General features: G+C 32.6%; 1 protein-coding gene across 8 annotated transcripts in view; it reads left to right on the forward strand.

Moving 5' to 3' along the window:
• Positions 1-18,916, forward strand: part of LOC132741489 (cilia- and flagella-associated protein 251-like) — a 66,884-nt gene that overhangs the window by 12,500 nt on the left and 35,468 nt on the right. Inside the window, exon 1 of one of the 8 annotated variants that reach the window (XM_060729666.1) lies at positions 9,731-10,039. The exons of the other annotated variants lie outside the window; for them this stretch is intronic. Within the exon in view, the coding sequence (XP_060585649.1) occupies positions 9,958-10,039 (82 nt within the window). The 5' untranslated portion in view covers positions 9,731-9,957. Of the gene's footprint in view, positions 1-9,730; positions 10,040-18,916 lie in introns of those variants that run through there. 8 annotated transcript variants of the gene reach the window in all.

Genomic DNA, 18,916 nt, shown 5'->3' on the forward strand with positions numbered 1-18,916 from the left:
AAATATGTACTGACTGAAAGGCAAGCATGGTCAGAATGATGGCCTTGATGTTCCAGCTGATTTTTGGTCTGCATTAGTTGCATGGGTAGAATCTGTTGCTGCCTGCAAGCGAAGGGTTTAATTCATAAATGCTTGTACTTTTAGGATCATTTTGTAGTTTTAGTAAGCTTATATCAATCTCGAACATATGAAATTTAACCATCAAGGCAACCATCAAGGCACAACTAGTGACCTAAGTTTGTCTAGATTTGTTTGATAACTCAATGATTATTTATTTCTTCTAAGGTTTATTCTATTTCCGGAGGTGTGTTGGAATTTCTGCTGGGTTGGTTGATATTACCTCAGGTTTATTGATATTTCTATAGGTTTATTAGCAAGTCTTTAAGTCTGTGACCATTTTCGCCATGATTTTTACAGAAATATACATCATTATATAGTCTTGTCACTTACTAATGTAGGATTCTAAGGTTTTCTTTTTTCAAGGTTGGTTCGTATTTTTCTTTGGATTTTGGAAGTCTGACAGGCATTTCCTCCTACAAGTTGTTGATTTTATACCATATCAGAATAATTAGATTAGAAGATTGGATGTGATGTTAAATGTCGCCAGACATTTATATACTCATGGAGGCACTATACACCATAGTAAAAATGTGACTGACATTGATTTTGTAAATGTGGATATGGTGGAAATTTCTGTAGTAATTGGGTTTCTTCATGGTTTCGGGAAAGGTTTCCCTGGGAAATTGTTGGTAAATTGGAGCCTTTTCCTTGAAATGAGAGAATAAATGGATTTATTAGTACCGAACTGTAGTAAATTGTTAGTTAGTCAGTGACGTAAAACAAGTGATGGTAATTTCCTAAAACAGAGAAATATTTCCAATTTTTCCCCTCCATATGAAACAAGTGCCGAATAGGCAGAAACTCTCTCACTGTTCTTTGCAGAGAAAGCAGATTTTTAATAATTTGCATGACTGAAGGGAAAAGACAAGTTTGCGTACAAAAATAGATAATACCAAATGTGTTGCAGTTAAGCCAATCCATTGATAGAGGATTTATGCAGGGGGAGATTGTATTTCAAATGGTCTGTTAGCCATACTTTTGAGTGCTACTAATATTTGGATTATTATTATAGCAACTGAAGAAGTGTCCCATAGGAATTTGTTTTATTGAACTTCAATGAGAGTGTACGTAAATATTTGTGTAATTGGTTCGATTAAATCATGATGCAGTAGAGAAATAACAAGTGACAATTCTGAAATGGGACATGTATGTAGCAAATCTAGTAAGTTGTTTTTATATCTAATTTCTTTAAACATTTAAGAGTAAAAAAAACTTAATATATTGTTTTAACTTGCTAAATATCTTTATTGGACTCAATATTGGACAAGACTATATAATAATCATTTTTAGAGAAAATTTTTAAAATATGTTCTGACTAAAATGGACCATCAGAACAGTCAGCACAGCATGTTTGGGCTGATGTCAGTCTACACTGGTTTGTTCACATGGGTAGCATCAGTTGCTATGAGTATGGGTTCATTAATGAAACTTATACAGCAATCTGTAAGATAAAGTTTCCATGATGTTTGACTAAATTTTCTCATTTCCTGTATCATTTAATTAGCAGCAATATTGTCTTGCGGTGGGGCATTTGAGATCTTCCTTCACCTGAGTAAAGCTGAAAAGTCACCATATGACCTTTACTGTGTTGGTGCGTTGCTAAACCCAACAAACCAAAAAAAAAGATCTTGCCTGTCACCAGTATAAATCCAGGCACACCTTATTTGTGTTTTGTCTATAATTGACTTTGTTATGTATACTGCTGAAGTGTTGACTTTTTGATAATGAAACCCCTTGGACAGTTCCAATCTCAAAACAAGACGAGTCCATTCCATTATACAAATTAGGTTTTTCCTTTGAATATTTAATTTAATATGTACTATATTTCTAGCTAGTTCACATAGGCTGGTTTTAATGGATTTTGGTTTGTTTGGAAATTAAAACTTTTATATTAAAGGTAAGTACATTGGTTTAATACCTGACAAAAAGAAGATTCAAACTTAGTACCATGTAGTAAGCAATCACTTATTTGTTACCCATTTCATCTCAAGAGGTATAATGGTTTATGGGCATGGTTAAAACCTTTCTTAAGGAACCTCTTTCGCAGAAAGTATTCTTTATTCTTTGATATGGTCATTTATGAATTAATCTCAAAAGGTCAAAGGTGAAGACTCTAATGATCTTTAAATATAAACATTGTTTTTCATGAAAATGGAGCTGTGATGTATATTAAATAATTTTTTCCTAACTTCTTTTTCAAAATGTTGAAATATTTAGATATCTTAAGAAAAACATTATATATCTTTCAACCATGTAAAAGATTCATTATAAATTCTGTTTAAAAGAATTGGAAAGTTTCAATATTTTATAGCGAAAGTTTTTATTTTATCTTTTTTTAAAAAAACAAAACAAAAAAAAACATAACACTCCTACTGCTATTTTTCAACACTTTTTTTTGTCAAGAAGTAAATTACCTATATTATAGTGGTTCTACAACTCATTTATTGAGTCTTGACTGATCTTAACTAAAATAACTACATGTATTCCAATGAACAGCTTTACTGTGATAATGGGTTGCTGTGGTAACATATCTAAAGTAATGAAATGTAGTTCAATGATCATTTGTTCCAAGTTTTTACATGATATACTCTGAATACTCTCGTTAATTGCAATTGTATATGAATTCTTTGATATTATACCAGGAAGTTAATTTGAAAGGTCATACAAGAATTTTTTATTCTAAAGTAGGTCAAGGTCAGAGCAGTAGTCTTTGCTTCATTGGGAATTGCATACTAGGAGAAATAATGTCATTGGAAAAGGTCATTTATGGAGAATAATCTGTTAAATTGATCAAAATCATGATATAACCTTAATTGTTTTCAAAACAAAACCATTTTATTGATCTTGCAATGCAAGGGATAGACAAAAGGTCAAAGCTTGCTAACATCCGTATTGCCAAGGGTAGGGAGTTATGGGTCACAATTTTCTGATGCATTAGTTAAGGACCTTTTCGATAGATGTGCAAGGTTCAACATGATTTCACAAGATTATTTTTTAAGGTCATAATTATCTGCATGAAGTATAATGGCTTCCATTTTCAAAGGTTAATGCCAAACCAGGAGTTTTGCAGTAGTTTGAATGAACAAGCTTTAACAAGTTTAATGAGAGTAACAGTTCTATCTAGATTTTCAGCTCATTAAAATAATATTTAAGAGGTCCTGTAATGCCCTAGCATGTAACTATTACTAAACCCTCAGTAAAATTGTAAAGTCAAATGCTAAATGCTTTGGTCAGCACTTATCTCCCAGCATTTTGGTGCCAAAACAAAACATCTGCATTGACGTAGCGTTGCGGTGCAGTATTGAGGCAAGTTTGAACACCCAAGTTTTTATTCATCATCAGGAGGAACATCAATTTAAGAAAGTAGCTTATAAAACAGCTAGTAAAAAGCTTTTGCTAATCAATTCTTCTCTTGTCAGAAATTCAATTCTGAGCAAATTACGGTCTGCAGCCAATCATTGTATCATGATAAATGATGAAAGGGAAGAAAGAAGTAACTCATGATCTTGAGAAATTACACCAAGTCTTATTTTACATGAGGTTGATTGTAATGAATACTTTTACTGTCTAATTTATATACACAAGTCATCATCTTATTGAATTGGGTACTACAAAGGATAGCAGGTTATTCTATACAGGGCTCCAGATAAGATGCGTATACGCGTAAATTACGCATGGAAATAACACTTTTACGCATTCAAAACAAAATTTAAGCATATGAAAAAACACACAAAATTCAGGTTACGCATTGAGCAACATTTCTTTTGCATAAACGTAACCGAAAGTAAACTCAGTGATTATCTTTTTTTTAATTCCTCTGAACGCTTTGCAAGCGTCTACTGGTAATTTCCTGTAGTTCCGACCATCATCGGTTGTTATCGTATGCATGGTATGGTGGTGGAATTAACTTCGTATGAATGCTTTGCAACGTCGAACGGTAACGTCCTGTATTTCCGACTATCATCGGTTGTTATAGTATGTATAGTTAGGTGGTGGAATTAGCGCAATTCCATAAACATCCGGTACAATATAGTCGCTGTCAAAAGTTAAAACAATTGACTCGTATTTTCAGCTGAAAAAAAATTGACAAAAAAGTATCTGTGAAGGTTATAATTAATGAAATAATTAGCGCTGCCATGTATGAGCAACAGAAACATGCCTCAGGAGTCAGGTTCAGATAAATTGTATGCCGTTTGGAAATGCAAGATTATTAACCAAGGGAGTCCAAAAAGCAAAAGAAATGACTTTGACATATCTTGTATAACAAGTATAATAATGCAATAAACATGGAAGCATAATAAATGATTTACTCTTTTTACACACATTTTAAGGAGTAAAAATACTGCCAAATTTCAGATTTCAAGTTTTACTCATTCACAAAAAAAATCAATGAGTAAATACTCATTGCCCTAAAAAATTATCTGGAGCCCTGTCTATACATGTGATTGGGATTATCTGCTGAAGAAGAAATGTAACTGTATTAAAATCACCCAAAATATCTTAAAATTGACTTGTCCATTAGTGATGTTCCGATTGTCGCAAAATCGCCGATAATCAGTCACTGTTATGTAAAGCGACAATAATCGATTCACAAAGATTTGTTCCGCGACATCGTCGAAGATGTTTAAGGTATCAAAGAGAAGTAATTCTGACGGTAATTTTCTTTTAGGAACAACTCGCCGATCACAGAAAAGCATCCCAGAGACAATTTGGAGTTGAACAGGATCAATAAGTGATGTAAACAATAGAAATATAATGTGATGTGAATTTTATTATTTGACATCCATTGAAAAATAAAATCTTTTTCGTAAAATTATGACTATATAAGGTTAAAACTGTGTTTAAAATTGCTTAATGAAGTTCATGTTACTAAATATAGTTGTAGTCCAAGTGCCTTGGGAATGAATTTCCCTATTTCTTTTTAACGCGACTTAATTCGAAAAGTTATCGATTATGTCCTATCCGACTGAACCGATGATCGATTGGGACAAATTTCATCCGATTTCTATCACTATTGTCCATATTTCAATGTGGATAGAACCATTAATCATTTGTAGGGAAATGTTCAAAATGACTGAATAACAAACAGTGTAGACTGTGCTCAGACAGCATCATGGATTGGGCTGGCTGATCTTTATCCGCACTTGTGGCGTGCTGGTAAAAGTCAGTTACTGCAAGCAGGCTAAGAGTTTCTTTCATCTAGATTTCAGTTATTAAATCAAACTCAAAATCATTATGCCTCAGAAACAAATAAATGTTAGTTTTTTAGAAAGGGTAAACATGAATTTTATAGTATTTAAATAATGGCTTTAGAGAATGACAGCCTCATGCTTGTTACCTGAAGAAAGTAATGATAAATGTGAAAAAAATAGTCATAAAAGTGCAGCAAGATGTAAAATACTTATCCACTATAACTGTACTTACTTCGTATTGCCAAAAACAAATGAAAATGATACTGGCCAATAAGTAACTTTTTAGATACTTTCAAAGTATACCAAAATAAAAAAAATAAGCATTTTTGAGGCATAATTGGCCTTTAATGTGAAATACTGATGAAAATATAATTATTGTGACACTAAATTTTTACATTATGCAGCCAAGCCATTTATTTTGCTGGAACACAAATTAAAATTGATTATTCATTTAATGAATTGATTTATTGATCGATTGATTGATTGATTTGATTTAGTAGTGAATCAATTCCAGATCAACTCATGGATAGATCATAGAGTAGCACTTACACAAATTAAGCTTCCATAACAACAAATAAACAAACAATTATTGACATAAATTTGTGAGGAGTGTGTTAATGCTAGGGAAGGGAGGTAATTAATATTGTATTACAAGTAGGACAATTGCAGAGTTATGTTTCTTTGTTATAGTAAGATAATATCATTGAGTTTAATTGTTGAGAATATTTTTATTACCACTAATAATGTCCTCTATATCAAATGAAATCAGACTTGAATTTATTTCCCCTTAAAAAATTCTTGGTATAATTGGAAGCTGATAATAAAATTATTTATATATAGAATATAGTTACTCATTTATAATTTAGGGAAACATCAGTTATAGCTAGTTATTTTAGTGAAAGTTTCTGTCAGAAGATATAAAGCTGAAAATTGTTTTCATTCTTTAAATTTTCATTTTAAAATTTGAAAAGGTGTTTTCATGAATTTCAAGATGTGCTTTTGTTAACATCATAAGAAAGAAGGTCAGAAATATAGGGTTACTAATGTAACTAAGAGGTCAACTTTCTGTATTTTTTTTCACCTTATGTAACAGAGGACTATAAAAGGCCTCTACCTAATTGAAATTGTCTATAAATTATGCAGTTTTCCCAAAAATCTGAACTTACACCGGCTTTTTTACTTCCCAAATCAGCAATTTTCAACTATAATTTTTACCAAAATAATAAAAGGGGTTAAGGCTTCTTGACAATTAAGTGAGAAAGACCACTGGGTTTGTATGTATTATACTTCAACTGTGCACACAATGTAAAAAGTGAAGCATAATGGTTGAGGAAAAATCTCCAGTTGTGCTTAAAATTTTTTAAGGCAAAACACTAATTTTTAGCTCGACTATTCGAAGAATATGAGAGCTATTGTTGTCGAACTGGTGTTGGCGTCAGCGTCCGCGTCGGTCTCTGCGTTGGTTAAGGTTTTTTGTAAAGTCAAATATCTCAATTATTGCTTGAGATATTCAATTGAAACTTACAATACTTATTTATAGTAACAAGGTACATCAGATTGACAAGTTGGATAACTCTGCCTACAATATTGACAGAATTATGCCCCTTTTTAACTTAGAAATTTTGGTTAAAGTTTTTTTGTAAAGTCAAATATCTCAATTATTGCTTGAGATATTCAATTGAAATTTAAAATACTTTTTTATAGTAACAATGTACATCAGTTTGCGAAATTGCATAACTCTGCCTGCAATATTTGCAGAACTATTTGCCTCTTAAATTTGAAACTTTTGAAATTTGAAATTTTGGTTAAAGGTTAAAGGTCTTCAAAGATATTTACTTGAATTTTTACACATGACCTTAGGGTCATAATTTGAGGGTCATAATTGTATGTCACTGACCAAGTTCCATAACTCTATCCTGCATTAAGGCTGATTCAAATCCCCTTTTCTACTTAGTCTCTTGGTTAATGTTTACATGCAAGTTTTACATATCTCAATAACTATTAAAGATATTTATTTAAAACTTCACATATACATTTAGGGTCATAATTGTAGGTCACTGACAAAGATCCATAATTCTATCTTGCATTTAGGCTGATTTTTCTCCCCTTTTTCAACTTAGAAATTCATGGTAAAGTTTTGCTTGTAAGCTGTTATCTCAATTACTACTGAAGGGCTTGTGCCTTTTTTGGGACAATAATATGCATTCATAATAATAAAGCAGTGATTTACTTGATAAAACATCTTAATAACAAGCCTTTGTACCTTTTCTGTCAATTTTATGTATTCATAGGTAATTAGTATTATTATACTCAATAAAACACCCTTGTGACATTACCTTCCGAATAGTCAAGCCAATACTATATAATTAGACTGTATCTAAGGCATATAACATGAATTTATTAAAAAGAAATTAGCCCTTTTGTGAACTTAGAAAATTTAACATTATCAAAGCTCTAAATTTTACGTTATCAAGGCTCTTTTACTATCAAGCACTTAGAATAGTCAAGCGTGCTGTCCTACCGACAGCTCTTGTTATAACTGACTTTAAAGTGACAATGTTTTTTATTTTATTTTGAAATTGTATTGTTTATAATAATGACATTGAACTATGGAAATCTAAACATGTAATATTCTTGGGACATTGGAAAAGTTCCAGAAATTTGAAGATTTAAGTTTTTCAATCTTATTCATACGCACACGATTTTTTAAAACGGAATATTACAACAACTAGGCTTGGCAAAATCCGGTTTTGACTGACTTGTCCGTTTTTATCTGAAGCATCTCTTCACTTGTCCATATGCTATTTATATAGTAAATTATAGAAAATTTTCACTTGTCCGTACAGGCTGTGGGATAACCTATTGATTTTGCCGCCCCTGCAACAACTATAAGAACTTGTACATGCAGTATTATATCTTTTTTAAAAAACATCTTCTTCATAGTAACATTTCCCAAAGGTAATATATATGGATGAAGACCTTACTGCTAAATGACTTTAGAACTGCAATATCATATCATAGTGATATGACTTTGTATGACTTAATTATTGAGAAAACAAATCATATGAACATTGATGTTTCTTTGGTGTGTGGAAACTTTTTCCCGGCTATTGTGAACTCTGGTATTGATATCTTCCAAATAAATATATTCTGACAAAAGTCTGTATTGATATAAATTTACCCTCGGGACCGACGAAAGGTGATAATGTTTTGGTGTTTATATACATCGAGTCTGTATGTGGTCATCTTCTATGAGAAACATACTGTTCAAATTGTTTTCTGATAATATTGTTATTTTGTAGAAGTGTAGAAGTCAACAACCTTAACCACTCGGCCATGATGCCCAGTAAGCATTTAAAGCAATTTTTCTGTTGAAATTGGTAATTGCAAAAGTACAACCCTTAACTGAGTGCTGCATTTCTTTAATTGACTTTCCCAGCTTAATTTAATTAACTTAACTTAATTCAGAGTTAGTCAGCCAAAAGTATAGAACCAGTCTGGTCAGACTGCACAGATGTGTAGGCTGGCCTAGCTCTATACTGGTGACATGGGCTCATTTCTTTCCATTCCAGCATCAGGTAAAGGGTTAACTGTCCATATTATTGATCTATTTGAACTTAGGAGTAACAAATTTTATTGATTTATTTGAACTTTAAAATCCCAGTCCATTCCCTGACAAAATCATATATAGGAAAATAGTTATCCAGCATTACAAATATTGCTCACTCCCCTTAATTGCTCTTTAAGTAGACAAACCTTGTGTTTCTGCAGTTATATCTAAAATTTCCCCCAATAAACAAACATTTGCTCCAGTAACAATGAGCTTGTTGATGATTCATTATTTCCTAGTTTTACAGCCATTTCTATTCTTGCATGAAACTTAATGGATTTTTTATATTTTTATAAAAATTACCAATAGAGCATAACATCGAGGACATTATTACAGTAATTCTTGTTGGTATGATTGAAATATTCATGAAGTTAAGTCAGAGAGGCTGCTGGTGAATGTAGCTGTGTTTTTCTCTCTCTAGGGTAAACTTACAGAATGTGTTAATGACAAGGTGTATGAGTTAGACACTGTGACATATTCAAATTAGTACAATATCCTCTCTCCTTACACTGGAACTGTAACGGGTTTGAATGCCAACTGGCAATCATTGTTTGCTTAGAACTGTTTTTTCTGATAGTAGATTCTTGAGAAAAAAAAATTCAATACATCTAAATGCGTGAACTATATGTTATATTTTTAGATCAGTTTTAGATAAGGTGAACTTGATTGTTAATATTGGAAAAAAGTTTCTAAGTAGAATAAATTCTTAATTTTTTGACCAGGTCTGTTATTGTGAATTAAAAGGATATGCAATGTACAGTAGTTACGTTGAATAATTGTGATGAACAGTAAAATGATGGTTGAGTAAATTATTTGAGCTGCTAAGTAAGTGATTTATTGGGAGACTGGCTTAGATATATAATATACATGTATTTTACAATTGGATGCAAGTTTTAAAATTCAAAATTGATTATTTTAATGTTAACACTGAAATATGATAACACATTCACAAGTTTGAGGAGAAAAGTTATAAATATATGGTAAATTGCTCAAGAAAAAGGAGTAGTCAGTGTGCCTTAGACCAAAAGTATAAAAATGGGAAATAACTTTTCACTGTTTCAAGGATGTACTTCAAAAAAGAAGAATTCTGGAAAATCTACCCCACCTACTGTTGAAGGTTTGAAGTTTTTCATTTTCTTAAAAAATAAGGAAAAAAAGAAAAGAACAATAACAAAAAACTAACTGACAATAACTTTTTCAATTTGTATGTCTTGGTTTGTAGACTGAAGTTAATCTACTTATAACTTACTCACCTGACTGAAATTACTGTAATTGTACATTGAACATGATTGCACTTGATATCATTTATATTTTATAGAAACATAAATATTAGATACATTTGACTTTTTTGTCAATCATTATAATTATGAGAAGCTATCTTTTATGTGTGTTATATACTTGTATATAAAAGAGATGTACTTTTGTTAGAATTATGATTTTGATGAAGTTATTTTATCAACAATAGTAGACACAAGTACATTAAATTGTAAGACCTATTTCATTGGAGGTAGTAGTTAGCTTGGCAAAGAGCTGTCATACATGCTCTAGCATCAGCATCATGATATACAGGTTCCGGGTTACATACATTATATCATCTTTGGTGTTCAAGTCAGCATGATTCATATGTTGAAATTATATTAAATAATCTTTTAATGACAAAGTTTAGCATATCTGATATTATACTAAAGATTATAACTACATAAAAGAAAAAAAAAACTCACTGACAGGGGCAGATAACTAAAAAAAGCAGAGTGGGGACCCCTTATTATTTCTTATAAATTTGTTTAAATTTTCTCTTTACTCATGCAAAATTCAAGAAAATTCTTCAGTCCATCAGTTTAAATTTTCTAAAAATTCTTTGCAATAGATGTAAAAAAAGGAAGACTATCAGAATTTTCTAACTGATCAAGTTTAAGCAAAGTTTATTGATGTCAATGTTTGTGGTTTGGATTGTCTTTAAAATGCTTGTGTTACAAGAAGAATGCTGTAATGACATAAAATCAAAACTTGACATTTTAAGATTTATACGTCAGTCAGCCCACATAGCTCAATCGGTTAGAGCGCAAGACTTGTAATCTTGACATGGAGGGTTCGATTCCCGGGCTGGCAAACCAAAATGACAAATCAGTCTTTCGGATGAGATTTTAAATGTAGGTCCTGTGTATGAGTGCTTAAACACTTGGCAGGTTAAAAAACCAGGAGAAGCCTCTGGAATTGGGGCATCTTTGGGGCAAATAACTAATACTCTTCTGGAGGACTGGCCAATATGGGCAACCGGTGGCGAGTATAAATAAACTCAAATACGCACAGTTAAGATTTATGTCTGATTTTCTGGATTTATATTTGTTAAAACCAATAATTCATATTCTCCAGTACAGTTTAACCCATTACTTCATGAGCATTTTGTGAAAAATGGCTGTTTTCATTGAAAAGTCTCCCGTTACAAGTTCAAATTGCTATAATACTATAAAAACTGCTTCAACACTAATCAAACTTGGCACAAATGTTGACTGGACCATTGCCCTTGCAACAACATGCTCAGGCTTAAATTTTCTGTTACCATGGCAACGATGGGACATCTCAAAATTGACAAAAATCACTATTTTGCGTTGATTTTTTCCATCAAAATTGATTTCAAAGTGCTGCAACTTCTCAATGGATTGAGATAGAGTCAAATGCTTTTCAGCGTTGGTTACATGTTACCTTATGATCAATCTGGGGTCATTTACAGCCTCTCACAAGTCCAAAATTTTCTTGGCGATGAGGGGGACTCCGCCCCCCTTCAAACCCCCCAAACAGAAGGGGGCACATCCCCCTTCTGGCAACCCCCTGATGTATCTTTTGGTTGGGGGGCCGTGCCGAAAAAGAGGTCACTTTTTTTAACAACATTTCTCAAACAAAAACAAGTGTTTGGGGCCTAAATAAGGCATTTTTTCATCATTTGAGACAGCAAAAAAGGGGGGGGGTGAAAAAGGCGTTAAAAGGCGTGTATATGAAGTAATGGGTTAACAGTTATAGCACATTAGTTTTATAAGACATCAAACATTTTGTAGTTTGTAATAGACAATTTGTGAGAATTAAATATCAATTGTTTGTTTTGTTATTATAACATGACTAAACCTGTCATATCTCAGAATTGCCAGCTTTTCAAACCATATAAACCATTGTGACTTCATTTGGTTTCATTGTTACCCATATGCCCATTGATTAATCAATCACTCATTGCTTATTCAACAGGAATGATTTTACTCTACGGCTCAAAGGGACCTATTGAGCTAACTCTTTCAATGCCATTTCCTATACTATATTGATTTTATACCCTACAAAAGAACTGTGATGGGTGCATCTTTGAACATGCCAATTTGAGGCATATCTAAATTAAGAATCTCAGAATATGTTCGATTTTCAAACTATCATTTGTATCATATTTGTTCAAGCTGAACATTATGTTTTAAGTCCTCTGAATATTTCATTACACAACACTGAATGTTTAACTCCCCAGAATACAATAAAGTTGAGTAATAAGATGAACATAGTCAATGAACTTAATTGCCAGAAACAGGCACTGAGCAATTTATTCCACCTTTCCTGGCATACATGGATTACTTAATTAACATTTTTAAATAAGTAATGAATTAACCTTTTAAAATGGATTATAAAAATGACAACTGTTAAAAGTTGCCAGGTATTTCATCTCAGAATTGCCCCTTGTGGATGAGAAGTTGCTTTTAAGGATTGAGGCATCAGAATTGCAGCCACCATTAATCCCTGTGTGATGGTAAGAGGCAACTAAATGAGTCTATGCTTCTTCTAGCTTCAGCAGGTGAGGTGATTTTTTACCCTTGGTGTTTCTTTAAATTTGTAACACCCGGGGTTAGCCAAAAATCATCTTTCTTGTTTCTGTGCCAATTATGATTGTGTGGAAGCTTCGTTGAACCAAACAAAACAAACAAACAAATCATCTCAATGTTGTTATAGTTTTCTGGTCCTTCAGGATAATTGATTCTTGGTGCTTACAGTATTATTATAAAGGATTGAATACTGCTTAAAGTCGGTGCTACTTTAAGGACATGAGAGATGCTGCACGTCATGAACAGACTTAAAGAAACTGAGTTCGGAAATCAAGTGTGTGCTTATTGTTTACATTGTTCTTTAAGGGATTTCCCTTTTTTCAGTCTTATAGACAGCAAGAGATCAATTTCTTTTTGATAATTGATTAGACTGTCAGTGGCCTTGAAATTGCTGTGAACAAATTTACAATTGTTTTAGTTACTTACAAATTAGAAGTCAATAAGGGCTGACTCAGTAACCAATTAGATACAGATTTACTGGTTTTGAATCCATCAGGTTTTTTTTTCTCAGCTTTATTTTTCAGAGCATTGGTTTGTTTATTTAAAGTAGAAGTTCTGACTGAATAGAATTTGTTCTGATATCAAGAGTCCAGTTGCCATTTCACTGGTACTGATTGTTTAGACAGACATGCTTTATAAAAAAGTTTAAATGCCAAAGTAGGAAGATTTTACAGTGATACAATTTCCATTCAACAAGTCCGTAAATTTGACTGAAATGTTAAGGGTACCTTAAAAAATACCCAGTCTTCTCTCTCTTTAACTCATGAGGAAGTGTCTACTTGGTATGTCAAATCAGAAAATGTAGTTAAAAGCATTCCCAGTGTTGCTTCGCCTGTTTGCTGATATTTGCCAAGAATACATCATAATTATGCTGTTGCACACTCCACTTAAAAGGACTTACGAACATGCAAAGTGAAACCATGGCTTTTTAGCTCACCTGAGCTTGCTCAGGATGAGCTTTTAGGATCGATGAATGTCCGTCGTCCGTCGTCCGTCGTCCGTCCGGCCGTCCACAATTGCTTGTGAACACTCTAGCGGTCGCATTTTTGCCTCAATCATCATCAAACTTGGTCAGGATGCTTATCTAGTTGAAAGCTCGGATGAGTTCGAACATGGGTCATCTCAGATGAAAAACTAGGTCACAAGAGCTAAAAATAGAAAAACCTTGTGAACACTCTAGAGGTCACATTTTTGACCCAATCTTCATCAAACTTGGTCAGGATGTTAGTCTAGGTGATAGCTCGGATGAGTTCGAACATGGGTCATCTCGGATGAAAAAGTAGGTCACAGGAGCTATAAATAGAAAAACCTTGTGAACACTCTAGTGGTCACATTTTTGAACCAATCATCATCAAACTTGGTCAGAATGCTTGTCTAGTCAATTGCTTGGATGAGTTCGAACATGGGTCATCTCTGATGAAAAACTAGGTCACCGGAGCTATAAATAGAAAAACCTTGTGAACACTCTAGTGGTCACATTTTTGACCCAATCATCATCAAACTTTGTCAGGATGCTTGTTTAGATAATAGCTTAGATGTGTTCGAATATGGGTCATCTCGGATGAAAAACTAGGTCACCGGAGCTATAAATAGAAAAACCTTGTTAACACTCTAGCGGTCACATTTTTGCATCAATCATCATCTCAAACTTGGTCAGGATGCTTATCTAGTTGATAGCTCAGATGAGTTCGAACATGGGTCATCTCGGATGAAAAAGTAGGTCACCGGAGCTAAAAATAGAAAAACCTTGTTAACACTATAGCGGTCACATTTTTGCATCAATCATCATCAAACTTGATCAAGATGCTTGTCTAGGTAATAACTCGGATGAGTTCGAACATGGGTCATCTCGGATGAAAAACTAGGTCACAGGAGCTAAAAATAGAAAAACCTTGTTAACACTCTAGTGGTCACAATTTTGACTCAATTGTCATCAAACTTGGTCAGGAAACTTGTCTAGGTCACAGGAGCTAAAAATAAAAAAATCTTGTTAACACTCTAGTGGCTACTGTTGTGATCCAAATATTCTGTTAATTGGTCTGAAAGTTTGTTTTGATGATTTCTAAGTCAAAATCGAACATGGGTCATCTTGGATGAAAAACTAGGTCACACCGCCCAAATATGGAAAAACCTTGTTAACATTCTAGTGGTCACATTTTCGACTCCATTATCATCAAACTTGGTCAGAATGCTTGTCTAGGTAATTGCTTGGATGAGTTCGAAATCGCATGTGAAACTAGGTCACCGGAGCTAAAAATAGAAAAATCTTGTTAACACTCTAGTTGCTACTGTTTTGATCCAAGTATCCTGGAAATTGGTCTGAAAGTTTGTTTTGATGATTTCTAGGTCAAGTTTGAATATGTGTCACCTGGGTAAAAAACTAGGTCGCACTGCTCAAATATGGATAATCCTTGTTAACACTGTAGTGGTCACATTTTTGACTCACCTGTCATGAGACTTGGTCAGAATGCTTGTCTAGGTAATTGTTTGGATGAGTTTGATAATTCAGGTGAGCGATCTAGGGCCATCATGGCCCTCTTGTTTTTCTCCTTACCATTCTTTTCGTATGTCCCAATTGCAGAACATGTTTTAATGGCAGATATTAAATTTGCCTCATTGTAGAGTTTCACAAGAAAAGCATTGATGCAAAGCATCAAAGGGCGTCCTAGCAAGAAATGCAGCAAGTGAAGATGAACTAGTACACATATGATGACAAGATTTTTTTATAAACTACCAGAAATGTATATCACTTATGAATGAGTGGACGAAAGACATTGTTCATTATGAACTTTGATTGGCATGCTAGAGATTAGAATATTACTTGTTATTTCTTTATGATCGTGGTTATTAATAGCAACGGATATACATGTATGCAATCATTTATAATCCATACGTGTAACGCATGATCAACACGTACCTAACCTTTGTAATTGTCCCTTATTATGTTATCGCTATTAGCGAAGACCCCCTCTTAAGGTATCTGTTCACACTTTAAGTTAGTAAAAATATGACACTGGTTATATTACCATGTTGATCATGTTGAGCATAATTGTTTATTATACAATAATTGTAATATCTATTAATTTTAATAAAAAAAAAAATACAAATTTTATGAATATTGTTTTCTTTTCTTTTTTGTGTTTTATGTGCTATTTTAATACTGAGTTTTTACTACTCTTTTTTATTAAAATTGTAAAATAAATTTTAAAAATTCAATTGTCATATTGACCGACGATTATAAGTCAAAGCTTAACTGGAAAAAGTCAGTAAATTATGGTTTATCTTTTAATATATAATATTGTTTATTTTTAAAGCATGTACATGTACATTTGTATTTTTCTTTATCATTATTTAAATTATCAATCAATTGAATAATTCATAAAATCTAATTTGTAACTTTGAATAATTCCTCGGCATCTTTACTAAACACGGATAACAAATTAAATAAAATGTTTCAAAGTTGATTGCGTCATTTTAATACCATAAAAATGTACCTTTATCTCAATTATTGTACATATCAAGGATTTATATTACATATAAATCCGTGTAGATATTTATTGTTTTTATCTCATATAGATAAAATGAAACATGCTATTGTTGTTGTTTTTTTGGATTGTAACGATATCAAACATCTACTCCAAAACCGGGAGAGACCGGACAATAAACGTGTGGTACTATTCGCCGGTCACTAGTAAATCCCGGTCAAAATAGACCGGGAGAGACTGGTAATTACCGATAGGAGTGATAAATATATATATTTATAAATAGATTTTTAGAATATTTAGGTCATCAACTGATCTTTCTAGGATACATGTACAACAATAACATACCATGATAACCCACTGTGTACTACAAAATGATAAATAAAAAACCCCGAAGAGCGTGATTTATTGACGGAAAAGGTTATTTCATTTGAAAATGTTTGCATTGCGAAATTCTCCAGTTCGCAATTCATTGTAACATATCGCGACATTTCATTCTTAATTAATAATCAAGCACCCTCATAACGATCGGAATGATCGGCTTTTATTATGACTGACTAAAAGGCTCGAGAAGTTGCTGTCGCCCTTTCACAAAATCTGATTTCATTCCATAAGGGCGCCGCGCTTCGGCGCGGACGCCAATAAGAACACTCACATAGATTTTGTTTTAAATATTTCAAAATATGGCTTTGATAATCATGATAATAATTTCTGAATGATTTCATATTATACAAAAAAATGAAATAGCAACAACAAAGGAAAAGAAACGGATGATGAAAATCATGACCTTTATTGGTCTGTTGCATGCTTATTTAAACGGAAACTTCAAAGGATAATGTTATTTATTTTAATTGCAGACTTGGAGGCACCTTTGTTACACTGTTCTCTGGTAGAGCATTGATTAAAAACTTCAGTTTTCAGTTATACTAACGATTAATTCATGACCTGCAATTAATTCCTGACTCATTGTTATAACATAATCAATAAACAAATTGTTCTTCTAAGGTAGTCCTAGCACCATCTATATATTGATGTTGTTCCAGTTAATTTTCCTCTGATGTTTTTACAAGTTTTGATTTACTTACAATTCTGCATAATATCTTAGGAGCCAGGATTCCGGTGCTGAATATTGGTTTTATCATAATTAGATCTGCTATTTCTCAATTATTGTTTTTCACAAACTTGATCTCTTATAATATTTTGCAGGAAAAGTTGTTGCTCTTTTGTAATTTTCAAGCAATTTCAAGTGCACGCAACACACCTGTTATTGATTATGATATAAGTTTTGTTTTGATTACTTTTGCTGAATTTTATCTTTTATATAATCAGAATGAAGATTACAGTAAAGGATAAATTAAGCTGATATTTATATCAGTACACCATGAGAGAAACAATGGTAAAGTTACTTGTTGTATTGTAGGCAAACAAATATTAGCATTTCCAAAAATGCTAGAAATCGCCGTTCAGCTGGGTATTCAAAAATACTTTTTTTGTGAAATAGACTCCTTCCTAAACATTTAAATCTATAGGTACATGAAAATAGCATTTCAATTCTATCTATAGGTAGCTTGACAAAAAACATGGCGGATGGTGTGCCCCTTTTTGAGGTCTTTTTTGTCCTTTTTGTTATAATTTTGAATTAAATTCACTGTTTAAATTGGTTTAGGGCAGGCAGTGTATAGGTGGAAATGGTCAAATGTTGTTCATTGTTTATACATGTATGTTGCCATCCAGGATCAGGGAGAAAAAGTCAGGAATGGCAATGATCTTATAAGATTTGACCAAATATTGATGAATACATGTAAATCTGAACATTGATTACAAATAATTGGCTACTCATATAAATGGATGAATGATGTTACTATTTGATTCGCTCCCCTATATGGTCCTGTATAGTATAGCTATTGAATTTCCTGTCAGTCAGATTAATAATTGATTCCCTTAATGTGATGTTATTACAGGGTTTTTAGTAGTTTGTTGACTATCAGACCGTAGTATTGGTATATAGATGATGCCAAACTATCTTGTTGGTTGACCTTTATTCAGAATATTCATGAAGACCTGTCCTGTTTAAAATACAAGGCTGGTTTAAAGCTGCGTGTCTCCAGATCAAGCTGGAAAAAATGTACTAAGATTTTAGGAAAAGTAAAAAGGTTCAAGATTTAAATAATAATTTGTAAGTTATCTGCAATTAAGGATGGGATTTCTCAGTATTTATAACAATATTTCTACAACGTTAAGGCTGTTTTTGATTATTTTGACCTTATTTTGGTAATTTACATGGGTTGTGAGCTCTTTGTTATGTGCAAATTGCTTCCTTTAGGTAACTTCACTATATTTTACTTTTTAAATACATTTTCAAACTTTTCATAAAAATTAGCATGAATCTGGAGGCGTGCTGCTTTAAGGGACATTTTATTCTTTAGAGAATATGCAGGTTTACATGGATGACCGCACTAACACTATAACTGTGTATCTCCTATTTAGAAATATGATGCAGAAAACATTGTGATCGTTTTGGGCATCGATTAACTAAATAAAACAACAACAACAAAAAAACTTAATGCAAATTAACAATCTATAAAATTTGTTATTGCCATATTTTGACAATAAGATTTCAAGAACATGCTGGCATCCTTTTTTTCCTGCTTGTGTATTATG

The sequence above is a fragment of the Ruditapes philippinarum genome, unplaced genomic scaffold (assembly GCF_026571515.1).
Source record: "Ruditapes philippinarum isolate M1 unplaced genomic scaffold, ASM2657151v2 ctg45_1_1_1_1, whole genome shotgun sequence".
NCBI classification, from domain to species: domain Eukaryota; kingdom Metazoa; phylum Mollusca; class Bivalvia; order Venerida; family Veneridae; genus Ruditapes; species Ruditapes philippinarum.